Here is a 23,667-nt window from a genome sequence, read left to right as displayed (position 1 = left end):
TGGAATGCCTTGCCCATCTGAATGAGGAGAGATGGGCTCTTGAAGTGAGCTCCCAGAAAGTCCTCTTTCTTCAGTGTATTTCCAGGAGGGATCATCTTCTCCCAGGACCCCCTAAGGGACCATACGCCAAGCCATCTTATCACCTTTATCCCCTCCCCCAGGAGACTTCATGACAAGTCAAGCCATCCCCTCCTCTGGGCATCCTACGAGGGGTTGTCCTCTTCCAAGAGAGGAGCAGTGCAGGGCAGGCAGCAGGAAGAGCCCACCTGCTCCCGGAAAGCCTCATGCTGAGCCCGCAGGGCATCCCGCTGCTTGGTCAGGCTCTCAATGACGTTCTCCTGCTGCCGACACTCTGCCAGCTGTCGCTTGTGCCGAAGCTCGTTTTGGTCTAGCTGCTGATGCAGTCTGCCGAGGCTCTGAGAACAGAGTTCAGGCTCTGTAGCTCTAGATCCCGGGCCAGGTGGGAATACCCCAAGGGAAGACCCCCATGGGCTTGGACTCAGGCATACTCCTCACTCGATGGCCAGGGTGACCAAGTGGAACTCCAAATAGGCCACGGATACATGCTGAGCTCTGAAAGTGTCACTGTCTTATCTGTGAGTTATACATCTAGTAATGCAGCCCCGAGTGGGTGGCTGCTTCTCCTGACCTACCATATACAGGCCCAGGAAATCTGAATCCACAGCCTGCACACTTAACCACTGGGCTACACGCTTCATCTTACGTGACCCATTAGTGGCATTTGCCACAGAAGGCAGCTCCTCCCCCTTGAACATTCTCCTCCCTTGACTTTCACGAGCCCATGTTATTCTTTGGTTTTCTCCAACTTCTGTGGCTGCTCGTTCTCAGTCTCTTCCTGTGCCATCCCTTAAATATTTCTCAGAAATGTTTTCAGGGCCCCCTTCTCTTCTCAGCCTACACTTCTGGGCATCCTCCTTAATCTCATGTCTCTGATTACCACTTATACCTTAACAACTTCCAAATCTGTATATCTAGCCAGATTCTTTCCCAAGACCCACACCCCCGTATCCATCTGCTTAGTGGGAATCTCCTCTTTGGTGTCTCGCAGGCCCCTCAGACTCCACGTGTCCAGAAGTGAACATATTAGCTATGCCTCGTCAGATCTCTTGCGATCTTACTCATCTCTTCATGTGTTCTTTTCTCAGAGAACTGTGGCAAAGTACATGGAAGTTTCCCAAGGAAGAAACCTAATTGTTACCCTGACTCCATCTCTTCTAGTCCCCCAAACCCAACCCATCTTCAAGGCCTTTCGGTTCCACCTCCTAAACGTCTCTCGTATCTACTCCCACCCCCAAAGCCATCATTCATGCCCATATGCTCTCTCGCTCCTGACCTTCTGCGCTGGCTTCCTAACTCCCACTCGCATCCTCTAACTGGCTTTTCATGCTGCAGCCTAATTGGTTTTCTCAAAGCCAAATATCATATCATCAGGTCCCTTAACACTTGCCACTTTTTTCATTTGGTTTACAATGCCTCCATGACCAGGAGGCCTCTACTCATCTTTCCAACCTCATTTCCTTTTCCTCTCCCAGCACTCTGCTCTCCAGCCATTCCTGACTTTCAGCTCCTCCAACGTGGCACACATCCTCTTGCCTCTGGGCCTTTGCACCTGCTGTTACTTCAGCCTGTGACACTCTTCCCAAACCCTTTTATACGTAATCTTACCTAACCTTCAGGTATCGACCTTGATATTTCATTTGTTTACACATTTAAGGAATGCTTTTGGACACCTGCCGTGTTCTACACGTGCCTCTGGGCTACATACGGTGTGGCACTGTGCTTCCTCTAGAAAGTCTTTCTAGATACTCAGAGCACCCTGGACTTGCTCTGTCATAACACACTGTTTTGTAATCGCCTGCATGAGCCCATATCTTCCAGTAGACTAGGCACCACGAAGGCAAGGGCAGTGTCTTATCTTTCTTATTAGGACGCAATCTAACGCGTGATAACATTTATCGGACTCTTGCTATGTGCCGGCACTTTGAAGTGCTTTACATGTAAGATATCATTTAATTCTCATCCTAACCTCTCTGGATCTGAGTTTTCTCATCTGTAAAACGGAAGAAAGGATGGCCTCCTTAGAAAAGTTGAGGCGAAAATTCTGTCTACCTATCTAGATGTAAGCATAGATGTAAACATGGACAAAAATATTAATGAGTGCTCGGACAAAAAAAGTATGGAGTTCAATTAAGTTTTTTGAGTACAGTAATAAATAAATGAACCAACTGAATATGAGAGGGAAAAGAGATGGGGGGGGGGCCCAGAATGACTCCTGGGATTTAGCTTAAATGACTAAGTGGATGGTGGTGCCATTTCCTGAGGTAGACAACATTGACAGAAGTACACACCATTATGGCTGTTGAGTGAATGCCCCTGAGACTATGAAAATCTCATATCCAGATTCGGGGCTTCTTATGTTGTGCTCTGATGTAACTGACCCAGGGATCAAAGAATAATAACACCCCTAAGCCATATCAACAATTCCTGGTATCATCCATTTGGGGAAAACGTAAGGCCCAAGACAAGAAACTGGAATTTGGAAAACATGGGCAAGAGGACTCCTGTCCATCTATGAACGTCTCAATTTTTTTGCATCTCAACTGAGTCTTCATGTTCAATCTAAGCTAGTGATCCTCTGTGGCTGATGGTAGGCGGGCACCAGTACTATGAGGACTGCACAGAACACATGTGGAGTAGATACATGTACTTAGACACAATGTAAGCCATGCCCTTGGAGTTGCGCAACACTGGATGACAGCCCTGAGGGCACCCATCAGAAGAGGCGGGTTAGGCATTGGGAGCTGGAAGCCCTGAAAGCCCAGTAGAAAGTAACTCAGATTATCTGCTCATAAATTGATCAGTAGTTAACTTCACTGTAGTTATCCCTGAACCTTCATCAAAAAGTCTTGCGTAGGGCTTCCCTGGTGGCTGAGAGTCCGCCTGCCGATGCAGGGGACACGGGTTCATGCCCCTGTCCGGGAAGATCCCACATGTCGCGGAGCGGCTGGGCCCGTGAGCCATGGCCGCTGGGCCTGCGCGTCCGGAGCCTGTGCTCCGCGACGGGAGGGGCCACAACGGTGAGAGGCCCGCGTACCACAAAAAAAAAAAAAAAAAAAAAAAAAATCTTGTGTAGCAGGAAGGAAAAAGAAAATGCAATTTCAGAATTCCTCTTATTAAAAACAAAACAAAAGAAAAAAGTCTCTTTATTTTAGGAAAACACTATTAACTAAGAGTGTTTGACTACAGAAGGTGTGATGACCCCATTGCTACCAGTTTTAGCTAGATGTGAGCGGTTTGTTTATTCAAAGAAGAAAATTGCTCTGTATAAGAAAGCAACAGGATTTAGGGTTTGGACTAGAAAGAAAAATCTCTTATTACATGAGCACTGTATTTGGGGAGCTCTAAAGGAAAAGTGGGGTGGCTGAATAGCATTGCAGAACAGTATTGTGGACATGGGAGGAGGAGAGAAAAGTCCGTCCCTAGCAAATGCCATGTAGAGGAAGGTGACAGAAAAATTCAGGACACTGAGGTCTAGTATTGCCATTTCATCTCTGTCTGGCTCTGTTCTAAAATGTAAATGGTCCCCACAGCCATCTCCCATCCGCTGTGCATAACAGTGTATATTTTTATATATACAGTGTATATACTTGTGTATTTGGTGCTTTTGTGGAGGGAAGCCGTGCAGGGACAAAGCAGCATGGGAAGAGAGGACAGCTACAGGAGGTGTGCCAACTAGCAGTGATAGAGAACCCAGCAGAAGAGGATTACAATGAGAGGGGACCATGAGGATGTAATCCTGCCCCATCCCCAATGGGGATCTCTGGAGAGCTTGGGGAGCATACTGAAATTCACACAGTCAGGGTACTAGGGACGACAAGAAGCGGACACTTGGGTTTCACGTGTTTAGAGGAACCAGCCCGATCTCAGCTGCGCCATGGGGAACTTTGAGCCTGAGCTCTAAACGAGGAGGTGGCAGGAATTAGAGAGATCCCCTGGGGAAAGGGGGACTCTCAGGAGACAAGAACTGAGGTTCAGTCTGTATGGTTCCTCCAAAGTCCCCGTTTGGGCTCCCGCTTTGACCTTGCTGTGCATGCCTCAAAATCCTCTCCCCTTTACCTTGCGGGAGTCTTTCAGCTGCTGCTCCAAGCTGACGACCAGGTTGGCGTGGGCACTGTGCTGCTCAATCAGCATCCTCAGATTTCCCAGGGCATCCTGGATCCTGAAGACACAGTGTGCCAGTGAGTGGACCTGAGGGAGCAGAAGGAGGTACAGGGGAGGGAATGGGGCCACTCACCGCTGGGCCTTGTTCTTAATCTGCAGGGTCATCTGTTGCTGCAGCAGCACGAAGTTGTCCAGGAAGTCCAGGAAGGTCTTGGGGGTGACGAGAGGCAATTCCGGGCACAGGTGCCCGTGGTAGCTGGCAGCCGAAAGGTGGATGAGAGCCATGGATTTGGCCACACTGGGAATTGAGGCCTGAAGGTCTGGGCACTTGAAGAAGTCTGCAACAGGCATGGCTTTAGCCTGGACTTGTGAGTTCGTAGGGGAAGAAATGACAGAGACCCTCTCCTGGCTCAGGAAGGAGGGCAGAAAAGGTGAAGGGGGCTCAACTAGGTTCTAGAGAGAGAGAGTGACCTAAGTAATAATCCTCTTTAGAACCTGGTCAAGATGAGTGGCAAGGACAGGTAAAAAGGGCTCACCGTCATCAAGGGGTGGGCTCTCAGCCCCCTCCAGATGGTGCTGGGCCACACTGACCAGGGAATCTTGGTCCCAGGGTTCATAGCAGTCGGTGCTGGCGATGGCCAGTTGAAGGAGCCTCAGGAAAAGGGTGGAAGGCAGCTGTTTGTGGGCCTGGTCATCTCCGATCAGGATGAACATGTGCAGGTGGCTGCACACCTGCTGGTAGAACCTGTGGGGCAGGAGCTCAGATACCGTCCTCCCCTTTATCCCTGTTTGCCCTTCTAGGCCCCCATCCCAACCTGACGCCTCAGCCCTGCTCTTCTGTGCCCTCACAGCAGCCCTTAGGTTTTGTGGGGGATTTGGGCCTTTGGCCAGGGTGGGGCAGGAGCAGAGCAGCCCCTAAGCTTTTGGGGTTCCTGGCCTCACCTCTGCAGCAGCATTTCCTTCTTGGCGTTCTGCCTGACACTAAGGTTATCCCCGGGTAGATGTTCTTCAATGTTGTCCAGATCTGCCTCTGTGTACTGGTCAGGGAACCTGCCTGAGGTTGCCAGGGCCAGCAGGCGATGAAGGGTAGTGAGATCCACACCCTTGGGCACCAGCAGGGCCACTGGCTGGCCTAACACGCCAGCATGCCAGCTGGCATCCCGTAGACACTGGAGAATGGCCTCCTCTGATCCACGTGGCAGATGGAAGAGGCGGGCCTGACAAATGCTAGCAGCCAGAGTGACGGCAGTACGGCGCCCAGTCCCCTGAGCCCCCGAGAGCAACAGGCCATGCTGCCTGGGCCTGGCTAGCACCCGGACCAGGCGGGCCACATGCTGGGCCATCGAGTGGCACCGGGCCAGGTGGGGGCTCAGCTTCAGCTGAGCAGCTGATGTGGCCAGCTGCTCCTCCAGGCTCAGCCACTGCCGTTCCAGGTACAGGTTGGAGCTCTCCGAGTTGGACCGCAGTATCAGTTCCTGACTGAAGACCAGGTCTGAGGGCTTTTCCTGGGGGCAGAGCAGTGGCACCGGGAGCAACAGCGGGGAGATCACGTCTACCTGGGTTGTATTCTGCCACCAGTTCTTGGCTCTGTTATTCAGCTGGAGTTTGCAGCTGGCGGCCCTTGTGCCTTCCTCCTGGCTTGTCTTCTGACTTAGGCTCCCTGTGGCCACCCTCTTCACTGGTGCTCTGGACGGCGCTGAATCACTGGACACGGAGCCTGTGCAGACCTGAAGGCCGTACGGGTCCTCGTCCTCCTCGGTCTCACTGCCGCTGTTGCTCAGGTCCTCCCACTGGGCCAGCTCCCCTTCGGACTCCACTCCGGGCACCTGCTCTTCCCCCTCCTCCTCCTCGTAGCCCTTGCCCAGGCTCGGGGGCGCTGGCCCACAGCAGAAAACATTCTGAGCTACCTCTAGGAGCAGGTTGGCACAGAAGGAGCGTTCCCCGGGGCTGCCCAGCTGGTCACAAAAGGTTCTCTGTGCCTCATGCAACCAAAGACGCACTATGTTGCGCGTGGCCATCGTGACTGCCAGGCGGGTGCCATGTAGGCCGGACACCCGGCGCAGGTGCTCCTGGTGTTTCGGACAATCCACAAAACCCTGGGAGCCCACCCTGATGGGCAGCAGCTGCAGGCTGCCCAGCAGCTGGCTCACAGAGTGCAGGGAGAAGCGGTAGTGTGGGTGGAGGGGTGAGGGCAGAAAGCACTTGCGCACCGCCTCCCAGGCCTCTACCGAGGCCCGGACCAAGGCTCTTGCTAGAACACTCTCCCACTCCACAGAGGGGAAGCTTTCGAGCCAGGCCTGGATGCTGGGCACGTGCCTGCTCAGCAGCGTGGCCAGGGTCATGCTGCCCAGGGCCAGCACGGTGAAGAGCCGAGAGAGGCGTGGGCACAGCGGGAGCTCACAGAAGCCTGGCACTGTGGCAGTGGCGAGGAAGTTGACTATAGGCTGCAGCGTCTGCACTTCCAAGGTGCTGTGGGCATACACTGTGCCGTCTATGGCCTGGCGCAGAGTCTCCAACACTGGCTGACAGCTCTTCTCTGGGTCTGTGGGCCGTGAAGAATAACAGAGAGAACAGGCGTAAGTCCGCATGACAGTGTCACCCCACTCTTCCTCTCCCTGCCTCACTGGGTCTGCTCCTGGCACACACGGGGTTCTAAGGAATTTTATGCATCTGGTGTGTTGGGACTTGGTAAGTTCTTCTCTCTCCCTTGCACTCTCCTTAGGAGTGAGTGATTTTTTTCCCCCTCTTCTGCCCCAAATCCTACCTCTAAGACCAATTACATATTCCTTAACTGAAGGTTAATGAGTAGGAAGGTTTGGAAACCGAGACTGGTGGAAACATGCTCAGAGTGGGATGGAAGGGGCAGGCTAGTAAATGTACAGTCATAAAACCATATTTGTCATAGATTTTTGTACAGAGCACAGGATGAGTATCGAACCTAGCCTGGAGGCCCAGACTTCCTGGAGGAGATATTGCCTGAGATTATTTGTAAAGAATAAGTAGGATTTAGCTAGATAAATGCAGGAGAGGAGGCCGAGAGGATGGCGATCCCAGAGGCTAGAGGAAGCCTAACTTATTGGATGCCTGTGTTACAAAGTTGAATCCAGTTGGAGCACAGAGCATAAAAATCTAGAAAAGACTCACTCATCACAAGAAACCTTGAAGAGCATTTGCCAGAGCTCCCGGTAATGACTGCCTGAACCAGGGAAGATGGAATGGAAATAGGTGGAGAGGTTTGAGAGGTACTTGGGAGGCAAAATTAAGACACATGGTGACTGGATATTGGTGAGGGAGGGGAAGATGTCAACAAGATTTCTGGCTACAGTGACTGGATGGATGGTGGTACCAGGTACTGAGAGGGCACATGAGAGCAGGGTTTTGGGGGAGGATGATGAGTTCAGAGTTGGATCTGTGGTGTCAATGGGACAACCAGGTAGAGATATATAACAGACTGTTAGATAAACAGATCTGGTGCTTAGAAGAGGATCTTGGAGATGGAGATTTAGCAGTCAGAGCACGGAGATGGTGGATGAGGCCATGCAAAGGACAGGATTATTCAGGGAGCGTACGTAGACTGAGAAGATATTAAGAATGGAACACTGAAGTTTGGTCTGTAGGTGTATGTTTGAGAGTCGAATATTGCTAGGGCTTTTCCAGTCTCAAGAGACGACAATGACTCCTTCCCTCCTCCCAGCTCCTCACCGGAAGCAGCCAGGTGCAGATCTTCCAGTAGGAAGAGGAGAAAGCTTTTGGAATCCACGTGCCGCCCAGGCCACGGGCTGGCGTGTGATTGGCCCTGGACCCCCCGGCTCAGCAGGAGGCGAAGGTGGGTGGGACTGACGGCAGGGTGGATGGGGCTGGACGTGTAAGGGTGCTGTGGCTCCACTAGCACCTCCACAAAGGCTGACTTCCCCGTGGCTGCCTCTCCAGCCAGCAGCACCGGGTGTCCCTCTGACAGAAGCAGGTCCACCACGTACAAGAGCCGTTCGGTCTACAGGACAGGAGCAGGGCTTACTGTGGCAGCTCCAGGTTAGCACAGTAATCTAGCCAACAGTCAAGGTCTAGGAATCTTGTATTAAAGCTGTATTTGCAGAACACTGCATGCATTCTGGAGACTGTGAAAACATTTCAAGGAACGGGAGCAGGTAGGCCTAGGACATGGACCGCCCCAGGATATCTCTTTGAGCCCCAACCCCAGCTACTGCCCCACTGTCCTCACACCTGAGGAGAAGGGTTGAAGGTGCCCTGAGTTCCCTTGATGCGGCTGCCCAGGTATTGGCCAGTGAAGGGGGCCAGCGTCCCATCCTCAGGGCATACATGTAGATCAAACACCAAGGCTGAGGCTGGTAGCCCAGGGTAGTTGGAGAGGCAGCTAATAGAATCCCTCAGGAAGGTATCAAAGAGGGGCCAGAGCCTGCTCAGATGGACATACAGGCAAAAGTGTCACACAGTAGCAACAGTTCCATTTGTGATACACTCACACACTCCACCCTCCCCCAACAATGTCCCCTGGGTTTTGACTCCCATGGGCCACTCACTCCATCTCAGCCCTCTGCATCCCCCATCCCCCATCCCTGTAGATACCTGGAGGGAAGGTGGGCTCCAAAGCCCCAGATCAAAGCAAAAAGAAAGCTGCTGACAGCCAGCAAGTGCTCCCTGCGCTTACTAGGCACAGCGTCACTGTCAACCTTGTACCGGTGCAGAGAGCTGCTTTTCGAGGACTTGAAGCTTCGGGCCACAGGATCACTGTAGCTGAGGTCCTCTGCAAAGGTCACCATGGCCAGAATCGGAGCCCCAGGAGGAAAAAGGGGAGGGAGGTGGGGAAAGAGAGTAGGGGGTGGCTATTACTTTTCACTTTCAGTCCCCAGGCCCAAGGCCACCTAAGAACCGGGGCCACAGGCTCGAGCTATATCCCAGCTAGCCTCAAGGCCACATAGCTCTCAAATCAGCCCTTCCCTTCACCTGGGATATGGGCTTTCTCCTTCTCATCTATGCGCAGGTGTGGGTCAAGCAGACAACGCAAGATGCGGGCCAAGCTGGTGACTTCAGCCACACCTGGGCAAACGGCCTGCTGCCCATGTACCTGCAGCAGGGAGCTGGCACCCTGGCAGGTGAGGAATCGGAATGTTGCAGGCACCAGCACTTCTGCCAGGTGGTTGAGTTCAGTGACAGTCTGGAGCTGCAGGTGGTACTCCTGGGGCAGGGCTGCCATCAGGACGCTCAGCATACTCTGCCAAGTCTGCTCCCCACGGCACCAGACTAGGGCACAACGGCCCACCACTGTGGGAGACATGTCTGTTGCATCTCCCACCTCCATCAAAAGAAAAGTACCTGGGGGTCGTGCTATTTGCTGACCACTGGGGAGGCTAAGCTGAGGGGGGTCACCCAGGAGGCAAGTGATGGAGTCCAGCCAAGCACCACCAGAAGCCCCATCACATATTATCCAGTGATGAATCCCCACTGATTCCTGCACCTGCCCCCTTGGGCCCACAGTCTTATACCGACTGGCTTCATGAAGCAGCCTGGGGAAGACACCATGGTGCCAGCAGGGGCCCTCCAGCCATCCCAGGAACTCCTGGGGGCTGAGGACACTGGGATACAGGTGAGTAATTTCCACAGGCTGGCAGCTCTGGGTCGAGGGGTCCTCCATGGCTGCCAACCGATTCTGGATCTTAAATAAGCTGCGCCAACATGTGGTCTTGCCACTACCTGCGGGGCCCAGGAGCAAGACACCTGAGGCCTGGCCCAGGGCCTGACTCAGCTGCTCCAGGGACCCCAAAATATCAGGGCTGGGATGCAGGCCTCCTTGCTGCAACTCCTCCACCAGCAGTGAATTCCTCAGCCTGGGGGTTATAGGCTCTGCCAGCACTTTGCTGGCTGTAGGGAAGAGCCCACAGAGCAGCTTTTGGAGGTTGCGCAGGTGGACCCCATCCAGGATGCTGAACAGTGGGGAGCGCAGCAGGGCACGTAGTAGGGCGGCCTCCTCGATGGCGGCTAGGCTGCAGGGCTGCTCGGACTCAGGATCCTCCTTGGTCACATTTAGAGCCTGTATCATGTCTTCCAGCACCTTCTTGAGCAGGGGCAAGCGGCAGGGCAGGGGCCCAGACACCAGCTCACACTCAAGGGAGAAGAATTTTGATAGGCGGGTAGCCATGCGGGAGGCGTCCCGTATCCCCGCACCCAGCAGGGTCAGCTCTGCCACTTGCCGCAGGTCAGGCAGTGTCAATGCCACAGGCCTCAGTAGTTGGCGCAGGTTGGCAGGCACGGCAGGGCTCAGGGCACGCAGTGTCAGGAGACAGCCGTAGCCAAGGCGCACGTCCACGTGATGTTTCTCAAAGAAGCCACTGCCAAGGAGCTGGGGGTGGGTGGGGTCGACGGTGCTGGCACTTCGGGCAGCTTCCTGGCACAGTGGGGCATAGAGGTGGCGCAGTTTGGCCAAGCGCTGGCCCAGGGCAGAGAGTAAGCCAAGGGGCAAGTGCTGAGCTGCTTCTAACAGCAGCCAGGCGCCACCCTGCAGGGCACCGTTCAGGTAATTGCTCAGGCTTGGGGCCTCTATCTGAGGCAAGCAGGGCACCACCACCAGCTGGCGCCCCAGGGCCTGCGCTAGCGTCTTCACCATAGCTGCCTTGCCCACACCATCAGGGCCCAGTAGGGTCCCACAGGCCACCTCTTCCAGGGCCAATAACAGCACTAGGGCCGGCCGCTCAGGAAGCAGGCTGGGTAGAGACCCCAGTCTGGGACCCAGGTACTCGTAATTGTACAGGAAAGACCGACCCAGCACATCTATCCAGCATGCAGCTGGTGACAGAGAAGTCTCAGTAGGTGCGAGAGACTTGGGACTCTGCAGGGGGCTTTGGGGAACGGTGTGGGGTGAAGCCAGGCGGTACTTGAGTTGGCGGGCCCAGTGGAAGTCCGTCAGATCACTGACCTGGCGCTCCTGCAGCAGCTGTGCTATATCCCGGTGAGTCACTGTCATGACCAACAGGGCACTGAGCAGGCTGGTCTGGCGGACAGAGGGCAGGGGCTGCTCACCCTGAGAGGCCCTCCGGGCCCGCAAAATATTCACCAGTACGTCAAGCTTGCGCACGTGCATGGGGACCGCGGCCGGGGCCTTCCCTTCAAGCAGAGCCTCCTCCATGTTGGCCCGCCATACCACCTCCTCTGCCACCAGCACACACTGCCACGGGAAGGCCTGGACTAGGTCCAGCCAGTGCTGGACATACATCTGCGGGGGCGACTGGCTCTGCTGGGGCAGCTGCCTGAAGGCCTTGTCTAGGGACGGGCCCAGAGCAAGACGGGCAGCCACACAGTCCTGCAGCAAGTGCACCAGGGCCAGACGCAGACCCTGCTCCAGGGAGGCCAGCCACCTGGGGAGGTCTGAATGCAGAGGAAGGGACCCCGGCAGCTTCACCTCCTCCCCACCTGCCCCGAGCACTGCAAGTGCCTCCACCTGAGTCTGTGGGCTTGGGCTTGACTCCCGGTCCTCCGTGCTTCTATCAGTTCGGCTGGACTTGAAGCTCACGGCATGCACGTGAGGAAAACAGCGTCGTGCCCATAGCTGGGCCTCACAGGACTCCAGCGGGGCAGCTAGCAGGGCCACCAGCTCACTGCCGCTGAGGAAGAAGAGGCGGGGGAAGTGAGCACACATGGCATGGAGCACGCTGTCCAGAGCCACGATGATGCCCTCCAGCTCCACGGAGCCCGCTTGCAGCAGTCGTTGCAGCTGCTGGCCTTGGAAAGAAGGGCTCCGCTTGGCACTGGGCACTATAAGTGACAGAACCAGGGGGTCAGCTACAGAGATCCTCATCAGGGTCCGATACTGCTCATCCATGGCCTCGAAACGGGAGCGCTGTGGTGAGAGAGAAGGTAAGAGTGAGGGCGGCATCCCCCTCCCACCCTGAGCCCCACTGTCCAGTAGCACTTGTCCACCCTGCCACACACCCCCTTCCCTACCAGGTCAGAACTAGGAAACTGGATCTTCATCTCATGCAGAACTTTATTCAAAAAGATCCACTTCTGCTGGAAAGTCACCCACACCTGCAGCAGGGCACCTGTGAGAAGCAGCCAGGGGAACACTGGAGGGAGACTAGGGTTCCAGCTTCTGCAAGGGGGTCCAGCCTGCTCCTGCCCTCTTGGGATGCCCCACTCCCAAAAAACTCTGCTTAGCAGGACCCAGGGACCTTGCTCAAAGGAGAGAAAACCTGCAGCGTGAATAAAGACCTGGTCACTTCAGCCCAAGAAGTGGCCCTGAAGGAGGTCCTCACTCTGTCCTCACCCGCCCCCGACCTCTCTCCCCAACCTTCTGGGCCATCTCACCTCAGGACCCACCCATCAGCCCAGCTAGAGGCCTGCACTCACTCAGGCCATGCATGATAGTCACCCACTCCAAAGCCATTTGGTTTAAGTCTCCTGACTTCTGGGTGGCCAGGAACTTGAACAACACCCGAAGACTTTCCTGGATAGAATCCTGCCGGTTGCTGTAATCTAAGAAAGAGCGGGCTCGAGCTGAGCTGAGCTGGCAGTCAGAGGGGGTGAGGGCAGGGCTGACTGATACCCAAAATACACTGAAACTCACAGATCTCAAACTACCCTCTAGAAGACACAAACTTTTTTGCTTCCACTAGGTTGAAGCTAGTATGCTCACCAAGAGTCAGAGTGTGTTTGCAAACTTGTTTATGCGAGTTCCGTTTGTGTGAGTTATAATTTTAATTGCAGAATTTAATCTTATATCATGTTAACCACTGAAATATGGGTGGCAAAATAGTTGCTGGTTCTATGGAAACTATGGAAGGGCTTCAGTAAGCCAATAAAATCATGATACTAAATTAGATATAGGCAATTCGATTTTTTAAGATTGTGAAATTATAATAAAAATCTAGAAAAGTTCTGGATTCAGAGAGCTTTACAAGTGTCCTCACGTCACTTCTCAACTTTACCGAAACTGAAAGTGGAAATAGCAGATGATGTATTAACGCAAGAAAGGCAGTGAGGAGCTTCTATCGCTTGACTGCAAATCAAAGAAAACCTCGTCTTTAGGTTAAAAGGTTAGTAAATAAATGTACATTATATGATTTAAGCTAAAGTAAAAATCTTAAGCCATGTATGCATATTTTATGATTTCCCTGTTTAACTAACTGTTTGAATTCGCCAGTTGGGTTTCAATTAGGCTGGATAAGAGAATTTCTCCTTTACTTCCCTAATTATACCATCTTGAGTGCCCGTACATATGCTGCTCCCTCTGCGTGGCAGGCCCTTCTCCCCTTGCAAACTTGGCAGACTCCTACTCCTTCAGGAGTCAGAATGAGGCCTTTGCCTAAGGAAAGGGAAGATTTCTCTAACTCTCCCGGTCCTTTGATGTTGGTCCTCTTTCTGAGATGCTACTGTCCTCAGTTAGGTGCTCTGTCATGCACCTGTCTCTGTTCTCTTGTCCCTCTCTCACTGGACTGGGAGTCCGCAAGGGACAGGGACTTCGGTCTGTAAATCTCAGAGTCTCCTGCATTTGGCTCAGAAGAGGCAGGTGAGTTTGATGAGGGAATGACAAAGGAATTAATGAGTGGGTGCAGACAGAGCATTGAAAGCTGGAGAGACGTGACCATGAGGAATTTCTTAGCACACCCAGAAAGGGGGGGACCTTTGCTGAAGAGGCCAGGCATTGGGTGGGAGGGAGTGGATGGGGGGCTCCCAAGAAGATTAAGACTGTACGAGAGCTACATGGAAGATACTGTCTCAGAACAGACTGATGGCTCAGGCTGTCCAGTGGGGAGGGGGCCCTGGCTAGAGAAGCCAGATCTGGCAGGGCTTGGGGGATGAATACGCTCCCCAGCAGCAGGGGCTTTCACTGGGCCACGAGGGCTGGGTCTCACCTGAAAGGATGAAGGTGCCACTATCCTTGCCCACCACCTGCCACTGGGGGCTGTGGGGCGCTTGTCTCTTGGAGTGCTCTGAAGCTGGGGGCTCATACGGCACATGCAGGATGAAGTTGAGCAGTCGCAGCTGTCGTGCTTCCCAGGCCCGCTGCAGCTGCAGTAGGGTCTCTTGGTCACGAGTCCGTATGTTTTCACACCGCCAGATCTGGAACAGTTGGGTCTCAGGAACCGGGACTGGCTAATGGCTCAGGGGATAGCCTTGGAGCTGGGACTCAAGGGCCAGGGCCCAGGAGAGTGGAGGTCTCAGAGATGGAGAGTGGGACCATCAGGCTTCAAAGACAGGCCACCAGCATCACACTGTGACCTAGGGCTGCTGCCCTGAAACCCACTTTTTTGCGAGGCTCCAGCTGAGCAGACAATGCCTCAGTCAGCTCCTGCTCTTTTGGGCCAGGGTAAGTGTTGGGGGACATCTGCCATCCTGTGTGCCCACAACTTCAGGGCTGCCACCCACTTCCTTCCCCTGGGAGGGAAGGGACATACTTTCCGTCACAGAGCGTCTGGAACCACCCATCAGATCCCCATACCCTCCAGGCAGGCTAGCAATCTCAACCCCACCCCACTACAAGCCAATACCCACTGCCCGCCTTGTCTCAAGGGGCTGCTAAGCCTTAACTGGCTCTATTAGAGCTTAGCAAACAGGCCCTGGGCTTGGACCACCTTTCCTCTGTGGGTGCAGAGCGGGGGGGAACCCACCTGGTTGATTCGATCTGTAAACTCCAGCAGGGGACAAGAGAGCAGCTGGCCCACTGTTAGGAGCTCTATGTTGTGGAGGTCGCCTAACCCTAAGCCTGGAGGGGGAGGGACAACAAGTCAGAGCAGCTCTCGGTCTTTGGCAGAGTCCAGCCCAGCCCAGCCCAGCTCCCAGACAGCACGTCTCAGAGCACGACACAGAGGCAAGGGCCCAGAACCTAAGGTCCAGAGCACAATTCAGAGTCCAGAGGTAAGACTCCAGCCCAGCCCAGCCCAAGTCAGCAGAGAGGACCCACATGGTAGTGTGAGAGGTTAAGAGTGTTTGTCCCTGTGGGGGAAAGGAGGCTGTGGTCCATGAGGGAAGGCCAGGGCCACCTGGGGAGGAAAGGTGTTTCCAGAAAGAGCAATAGGGAACTTAGTTGTCCCATTGTTCAAACCCTACGTCCTTCCCTTCCCCTCCCTCCTGACTCTACCCAAACCCACCTCGCAGGAGGGCTTGGAAGTTGATGTTCTGCAGCTGGAGGCTGCCCAGCCTGGTGAGCAATGGCAGGAGGCTGCGGAACTCCTCCAGCATGTGCATGCAGCGCTGCAGAACTGGGCTGTGCAGCCCCAGGGTTGCACTCATCTGGGCCGCCTCTGTCAGCCAGCCATCTGTCTTCTCCTGGGCCATAGCCAGATTGAACTGTAGGGAGAAAGGCACATTGGCAGCTGGAGACCCTTCCCCACCCCAACCCCTGCAGCCTCTCCACTCCCAGGCAGGGGGTCCAAGGAGGGTGTCAGCACCTTGGCAAAAGCCATGCACTTCCATTCGCTGATATTTTCAGAGATGACTCGGTACAGGTGCCAGATGCGCTGCTGCTGCACAATAGGACAGGTCCCACAGACTGGCAAGGGCACAGGACTCTCGTCCCCTGTGGGATAGGGCTTGCTGAGGCCTAGGCTATGTGCAGGGCTGGGGGTGGGGGCATGGTGGGGAATGGTCAGTCATGAGCCCATAATGACAGAAGGGAGGGTCCTAAAAGTGCCAGGGACAGGGCGGGTGTGGTTGTCCAAAATTGTTCAGTACAATAATCCAAGGGAGAGTTAGTCCAAGGAAAGAATATCTAGGAAAATGTGATAGTGATGAAAGGGAAGGATTCCTCTTCTATTAGTCTCTGTCTCACTTATGCCACTCCGGCCACACCACAGTCTTTACTGTTGCTCAGATACACCAGGCATGCTCCCTCCTGCTGAGGGCCTTTGACTGGCAGTTCATTCTTCCTGGAACACACTTCCCCTAGAAAACCACATGGCTCACTCCCTCACCACATTCAAGTCCTTGCTCAGGTATCACCTTCCGAATGAGGCCTATGTGGCCCACCTCATTAACAACTGCTCGCCACCCTCCCTGGCATTCCCAGCCCCTCCTAACCTGCTCTACTTTTTTTTCTATACCATTTATCACTTTTTAACATATTCCATCATTTGGTTATATTTTATGTTTATTATTTGTTGTCTTTCTCTCCCAGCTAGAACGTTCAGTTCATGAGGGCAGGGGTTTTGTCATTTGTTCACTGATATACTTCAAGCATGGTGCACAGTAGGCACTCAACAAATATGTGTTGGACAAATGAATGAGTTCAGTGAGATGCATATGAGAAAGGATCTGGCCCACAGGGAGGACCATAGAGGCAAATGGTGACGCTCCCTATTGTGTCTGTCTCTGACCATTATTCCCTCCCTTCATCTCACAAGCTTCTGCATTAGTTCTTAACCAAAATTTATATTCATTTTTGAGATATGTGTCAAAAATAATTTGTTATTAATAATAATTATAGTACTGAGGTTTGCAATTTACTTAGAAGATATCAGACCAGATTCAAGAATATTGCAGTAAAACTGTCATTCTCATTCACTTGAATTCCACTGTACCTTCTTGAGTGAGAGAAAAAGTGTAAAAGCTACACCCAAATGCTGAGAATCATGCATCTTACATGATGCATCAGCCATCATGGAGGTCTGAGAATCACGAGGCTATCAGAGCTCTGATCTAACCAAAAAACAAAACAAAACAAAACCGAAAAACCACACATACAAAGTAAATTAAACTCTTTAATAAAATCTTCCTTTATCTGAACTCAAAAGATCCAGCTAGAAACCCATATAATCTTTTTTTTTTTTTGGCTGCACCACGAGGCTTGAGGATCTCAGTTCCCAGACCAGGGACTGAACCCGGGCCAGAGCAGTGAGAGAGTTCCGAAGCCTAACCACAAGACCACCAGGGAACTCCCCCTATATAATGTTTGATAGCAGTTGTCTTAACATTAAATTTTGAACAAGTAAAGAACTCTCTTTGTAAGAAGGAGCAGATGTAGTATCTCCAGACACACGAGAAGATAAAGGCAATCTTGAGGACTGTCTATTTTGTAAATTCCATTGCATTTGAAAACTTTTTATTTGGAAATGCTATCAAACTTTTTAAAGTTGCAAAAAAAAAAATAGTAAAAAGAATTCCTGTATACCTTTTATCAAGATCACCTTTTGTTAACATTTTACCCATTCTCTTTACCATTTGTGTTTACATGCTTTGCGGGTGTCTGGGCAGGTGTGTCTACACACACAAACGCATAATTCTTCTCTGAACTATTTAAACTAAGTTACATATATCATGTCCCTTTACCCCTGAATACTCACGTGTGTATTTCCTAAGAAAAAGGATATTCTCTTCTGCAAGGTTGGTACAATTATCAACTTCATATATTACACTGATATAATACTTTTATCTGATCTACTGTCTATATTTCAGTTTTGTCAGTTGGCCTAGTAATGTATAGCAAGTTTTTCCCCCTCAAGTACAGCAGCCAGTCTAGGGTCAAGTACCATATTTACTTGTCATGTCTCCTCAACTTCTTTTAATCTGGAACATTCCCCACAGTCTTTTGTAACATAGACATTTTTGAAATAGACCGTCCCCTTTCTCCCTTTTTTGTTAACAGAAAGTTTCTTGTGCTGTGTTTGTATGCTTCTTTTCATGGCTGAGGTTGTAAAATCACTCCCAGCTGGACTGTTGAATCGGCAATGTTGTGTCCTCTGGGGATCACGTCTGGAGGTACGTGATATCCATTTGTGTCTCATCTGTCCCTCACTGGCGATATTAATTTTGATCACCTTCAAAATGTTGCCCAATTTCTCCACTGAATTATTACCTTTGCAACTAATAAGTAGTCTCTGAGGGAGACTCTCTAAGACAGTGCAAATATTCTGTTCCTCATCAGATTTGCCCCCGAATTTGGCATTCATTGATGATCCCCTCACCCAATCCAATATTTACCATGATGGTTGGCAAAATGATGATGTTCCCTCTCCAGCCCTCCCTTCACACTGCCCAGCTGGCTCTGGCATTCTACTGTAAGCACAAGTCCTCATTTCTCCCTCACTGACTTATCATCTACTTAGTATTAGTATGGATAATACATTCCTGGTTTTTTCAGTAGTTTACTTTGTACTTACACTGGTGGTCAAATTGTCCCAGATTTGTCCAGTTGGCATCCCTTCTGTGTCCTTGTGCCATGTCCCATCACTTTTATCAGGATTTTATTTTTATTTTTATTTTTATTTTTATTTTTGCAGTACGTGGGCCTCTCACTGTTGTGGCCTCTCCCGTTGCGGAGCACAGGCTCCGAACGCACAGACTCAGAGGCCATGGCTCACGGGCCCAGCTGCTCCGCGGCATGTGGGATCTTCCCAGACTGGGGCACGAACCTGTGTCCCCTGCATCGGCAGGCAGACTCTCAACCACTGCCCCACCAGGGAAGCCCATGTCCCATCACTTTTAAAAAGAACTTAACACTTCCTTACTTTCTGGCTTAAAAAGATATTCCACTATCATCTTGTACCTACCCTGCCATGGCCCTGTAATCGTTCATTCTCTGAGGAGCCCTGATTTCTTTTAGTGGGGAATGGTATTAGAGACTACGATCTGGGCACAATGTGGCTCCTTGCTATTGGAGTGTATTTCCTTCTTGGACTCTTCAGTAGACAGAGCTAGGAAATACGTTCACGTATATATACTCATATACATACACTTATATACATATACATGTGCACTTAATCATACAAATACAACATGTGTATGTGTGTTTTAAAACGCAATGGAAATTGCAGGGACTGCCCTGGTGGCACAGTGGTTAAGAATCTGCCTGCCAATGCAGGGGACACGGGTTCGAGCCCTGGTCTGGGAAGATCTCACATGCCGCGGAGCAACTAAGCCCATTCGCCACAACTACTGAGGCTGCACTCTAGAGCCCATGAGCCACAACTACTGAGCCCACGTGCCACAACTACTGGACCCCGTGCGCCTAGAGCCCGTGCTCCGCAACAAGAGAAGCCACCGCAATGAGAAGCCCCGCGCACCACAATAAAGAGTAGCCCCCACTCGCCACAACTAGAGAAAGCCCATGCGCAGCAACGAAGACCCAATGCAGCCAAAAATAAATAAATTTTTTTTTAAAAAAAGAAAGAAATTACAGAGTAGACACCACAGGAAATGGAAGCTTATAAGACAAATTCACATTTCCCCAGAACTCAAAAAAAGAAAAAAAAAAAAAAGAATAAAAGAAGTAATGATGAAGCAGATGAAAGAAATGGAGGAGAGATCCAGAAAATCCAACATACAAATAAAAATTCTGAAAGGGGAGCAGAGCACTTGTAAGAGCCATTATCAAATAATCGAAAAAAAGATTACCTACAAAGGAAGAAAATCAGATTGATATCAGATTTGTCCAAAATGATAAATGTCAGAAGACAGTGATGTAATATCTAAGTCTGGACAAAAAAGTTTTGTGACCTCAGAATTCAATATTTAGCCAAGCTGTGATATAAGGACGTTATACAGTCATTCTTAGCCATAAGAAGTTTAGAAATTTTAACACCTCCAACTCCCTTCTTAGAAAAAAGAAATACTCAAAGAATTATTGCAACCATCCAAGGAAGGAGTGAAAATAATGAAAAGATGTGGTACTTTAAAAATTGGCAGTGGGTAAACAAAACCATTGAACCTTAGATATCAAAGTAGTTGTTAACACAGTTACAGAACAAAACAAATGTCAAAGGTAGTAAGTAAAATAAAAGATGTGTAGTGGAAAATAAAGAGTAGTATTAATGGTCTGGATCTAAGATCCTAGATTATTTTTAAAAACTGGGAGTTTGGTGAGGAGACAGGGATGGAAGAAGGAAGTAAAAGCAATGCTGTGGGGTTTCCTGGGCCTAACCCCACAAGGCCTGAGTCCCCTACTCTGCTTTTCCACAAACATCCCAACCACTAGCAGGAAAGGTCAAGGTCTGGTCTACATCAGTTAGAGTATAGGATGAGGGTCTCCCAATACGTGACCAAAGAAAAAGCCCCTTGTTTGAGGATGGTCCCAGAGTGTCTTCCACCTCACATCTGGTCAAATGGCCCTCCCTGGGATTGAGGATCCCACAGGCAGAGATGGTAACGGTTGGCAGTTGGCCAAGAGGCAAGTCAGAAGCAGTGTGTGCCCTTCTGAGGGATGCAAGTGACCGACAGAAGTGACGGCACCTGAGAAAAGAAACTGGAGCCTACAAAGTTCTTTACGTGCAGAGGGGAGCCAGCCTAGCTGCACCACTGCACACAAGGGCTAAGGCCAATAGTTCTGTCCCGGTCTCCTCCTAGGGGCCGGTGAGGCCTTTAGCAGCCACCTCTCTCCACCACACTGGCTGGAAGCAGTGGCCGTGGAGCCCGTTTTTATCTGGGACCTGCTGCCTGGTGTAGGACTGGGCTGAACAGGGCTACACAAAGGCTAAGGACTATGATGAGGACACCTTTACATTTCTCCTGCACAGGCTTTTAGCCCTCTGACCCCATCACATTCTGATGGAACGCTCACCTATTTGCCTTCTCTACCAGACTGTGTGCCCCCGTATCCCCACCCTAAGCACAACACTTGACATACCCAATGTATTTAGATTTTGTCCTGCAATTTTCACATATAAAAGAGACTAAAATGAAGGTATGTGATTCCCAAGACTTGCTTAGGGTCACCCAAGATGCAGGCCCCTGAGTCCCAACCCTGATCTCAGTGGGAGGGGGCATCCCAGGGTGGCGATGGAGGGGGCGGGACCCTCGGTACCAGTGAAGGTGGTGTAGGCATGGTGCAGTTCACTGAGGCCGCTGGCTGTGTTCTGGAACTGACGCTCCAGGGAGATGAGCTGGCGTTCAGTGCTCCTCTGCTCCTGCGCAGGGTCCATGAAGGGACCGGACAGGGCCTTCCCAATCAGGCCCTCCAGCTCCGCCTGCGCCGCTGCCATCAGCTGCTGCAGCTTAGGCACAATGGCGTGTCGCTTACTGAGCAGGAACCCTGAGGCCTGGCTTTTCTCAAACTGGAATGACTCCCACGTGTCCAGAAGCTGCGGGGCAGGCAGAGGGCAGTCAAGCAGAGGTGGTTATTGGGGAGGGGCACTGGGAGAGACGGGAGAGATGCCTTCTCACCGAGATGTCCAGTGCCTCATTCTCAGCACTGAGGACGCCAAAGTGGTTGCGGACGTGCTCATAGAGTGACCGCGTATATTCCATTCGCTCCTCCAGCTCTGTGTACCGCTCGTTGGCCTCGTTCAGCTGCAGGGACTACAGTATGAGACCAGCACTTCCACAGCCCTTTACACTTCTCTAGGCCTATCCTGAGGGGCACTCCCACCTGCTAGAGGCTCCAGGCCCCAGCAGCCGCCTTTTAACAAACTGGGATCAGGGCAATCTGGGATCAGATCCCCCATCTGACCTAGGTCTCCCTGAAGACAGCACAGTTCCTCCCCCATCAGATCGTTGCCCTGATGGCAGGGTATGGATCCCTACTTGACTGTACAGAGAGCAGAACTTGGTCTCTGAAAGCCAGGTTTTCTCTCTCTCAAAACACCAGGGCATCCCACTCTCATGAGGATATTGAGGGCCACGTGAACAGGATGAGAGCTGGCAAGGGCAGACCACACATGTGAGCACAGTTTAAGAGCGTCAAGCCCCATCGAGAGCTCAGCTGAGACTTGAAGGAAGTGTGCTGGGCGGCATGCGTGCGGGACAGCCCTGGATAAGCTGGGAAAGGAGAATGGGGAGAGCCCACCTTCTGGGAGCACCACGTGAGGGCGTGGATGTCGGCGTTGATGGTTCGGAAGGCCTTTGTGAAATCTGTGAGCTCTGTTATTAGCTGCTGACCGCGGCTCCGGCATTCGTTCTGTATCTGTTCAAGAATGTCCTTCCTGATGCCCACCAGCTTGGCTTCTGAAGACAGGAGAGAGTTAGGCATGAGGGGGTGAAGTGCCAGGGGAGTGTGGCGGGGCCGGAGTGGGAGCAGGTTGAAGGGGCAGCCAGAGCATGAATTCGTTCCCCCAGTCGCTGAACACTTACTGGACCCCTATTTGGTGTCCAGTCAGCTGCAGTGCACTTGGGCCTGTGCTGGGCACCGGTAGACAAGAGTGATGAGTGAGACAGAAAGTGTTCCCACCCTCAGAAGCTCACAATATGGCAGCAGAGACAGACACAGAAGGGGACAATCACATACCAGTGTGGTAGATGCTCTTCAAAGAGCCCTCAACCTGGCTCAGTGAAGGGGCAGGAGGCCTGAGGACGCTGGGGAAGGCCTCCTCAGGGAAGGGGACATTGGAGCTGACTGTATTGAGTGGATAAGGCTTCCAGGGGCACGCCAAGTGGATGAAACCGAGCGCAAAGGCACAGGGATGCCGTGTCCGTGAAGAGCAGAATGCCCACCACAGATAAACATTTTCTATCTGAGGAGTCTTACTGCCTCTGCTCTAGTAGAAGAGGTACCAAGAAGAGTGTGTAAATCTGCCTTTTGTTTTTAAGGATTAAAGGAAAGAGGCTGTCAGGTGGACTTGGGGCGAGAAGATAATCTTGGAAGCTGGCTTTGGCAATATGAACACCTCCACTGTCGCCGAGGACAGGAATAATACCAACACGAAACCTCGTCAAATCTGAGATAGCACTGATTGTAAGAAGCACCATTATTTTACACACACCACGAAAAAAGAAAAAAATGATGCCATCAATTATAATAACACCTCTTAAGTTCAGAGATGTTAAAATATGCACAGAGCAGCAAAGTACAATATAGAAATAGGGCATGGAGTATGCCACAAAATATAGTATAGAGTGCTTACTACATGCCGGACACAGTGTCAACTACTTTACCTGTATTAACCCATTTAATCCTCACAAAACCCTTTGAGGTAGATACTATTATTGTCCCTGTTTTAAAGATAAGCAAAGTGAGACTCAGAGAGGTTAGATATCAACATCACACAATGCTAGAGCAAGGATTCAAAATCTGGCAGCATGGCTCCACTGTGTTATATTTTATGCTTTGAAGGGTGAAAAGTAAATTAACTCATCCTCCATGAGCATCTCTGCAACTGGAAAGTAGAACAGTGAGTTCCAGGCACAGATAATTGACACATACAGGGAATGGACCTGTTGGAGCTTTGGAGGAGGTAACGAATAGGACTTGGCACCAACAGCTGAGACTGAGAAAACCAAGACAAGGGAACTTCTGAGGGGTACCCAAGGTTGAACAGAACACAAAGATATGCACTTATCCTTTTTCAAACTATCCCATTGACCTATGACAGTAGCTAGGCCATTGCAATGGTGCCTCCTTCTGACCAGCAGCACGGGGCCAGCGAAGACAGAGAAGAGCTCAACAGTGACACCGTGTGGTATAAGGGAGCAATGGACTGATAAAACACCAGGGCTCCTCGGGGTTGGAAGTTGCAGATGGATGGGAAAACACATTTGAGAGATATTTAGGAGGCAGAAGAATGGAAAGGATTTGGTGACAGGCTGGACGTGGTGGAGTTAGGGAGAGGG

At 51.5% G+C, this 23,667-nt stretch overlaps 1 protein-coding gene across 1 annotated transcript in view; it reads right to left on the bottom strand.

Annotated features, from left to right (window-relative positions):
* The window catches only part of DNHD1 (dynein heavy chain domain 1), a 67,592-nt gene that overhangs the window by 10,616 nt on the left and 33,309 nt on the right, over nucleotides 1–23,667 (bottom strand). The window contains 18 exon segments of the mRNA XM_007459865.1: nucleotides 259–416; nucleotides 4,138–4,240; nucleotides 4,316–4,520; nucleotides 4,719–4,927; nucleotides 5,125–6,724; nucleotides 7,885–8,173; nucleotides 8,404–8,596; nucleotides 8,767–8,944; nucleotides 9,145–12,031; nucleotides 12,136–12,233; nucleotides 12,541–12,666; nucleotides 14,046–14,253; nucleotides 14,802–14,896; nucleotides 15,282–15,480; nucleotides 15,582–15,709; nucleotides 20,927–21,273; nucleotides 21,275–21,411; nucleotides 21,908–22,065. Of these exon segments, the coding sequence (XP_007459927.1) occupies nucleotides 259–416; nucleotides 4,138–4,240; nucleotides 4,316–4,520; nucleotides 4,719–4,927; nucleotides 5,125–6,724; nucleotides 7,885–8,173; nucleotides 8,404–8,596; nucleotides 8,767–8,944; nucleotides 9,145–12,031; nucleotides 12,136–12,233; nucleotides 12,541–12,666; nucleotides 14,046–14,253; nucleotides 14,802–14,896; nucleotides 15,282–15,480; nucleotides 15,582–15,709; nucleotides 20,927–21,273; nucleotides 21,275–21,411; nucleotides 21,908–22,065 (7,318 nt within the window).

The sequence above is a fragment of the Lipotes vexillifer genome, unplaced genomic scaffold (genome assembly GCF_000442215.2).
Source record: "Lipotes vexillifer unplaced genomic scaffold, Lipotes_vexillifer_v1.1 scaffold61, whole genome shotgun sequence".
Classification (NCBI taxonomy): domain Eukaryota; kingdom Metazoa; phylum Chordata; class Mammalia; order Artiodactyla; family Lipotidae; genus Lipotes; species Lipotes vexillifer.
This window is presented reverse-complemented; position numbering and strand designations above follow the sequence as displayed.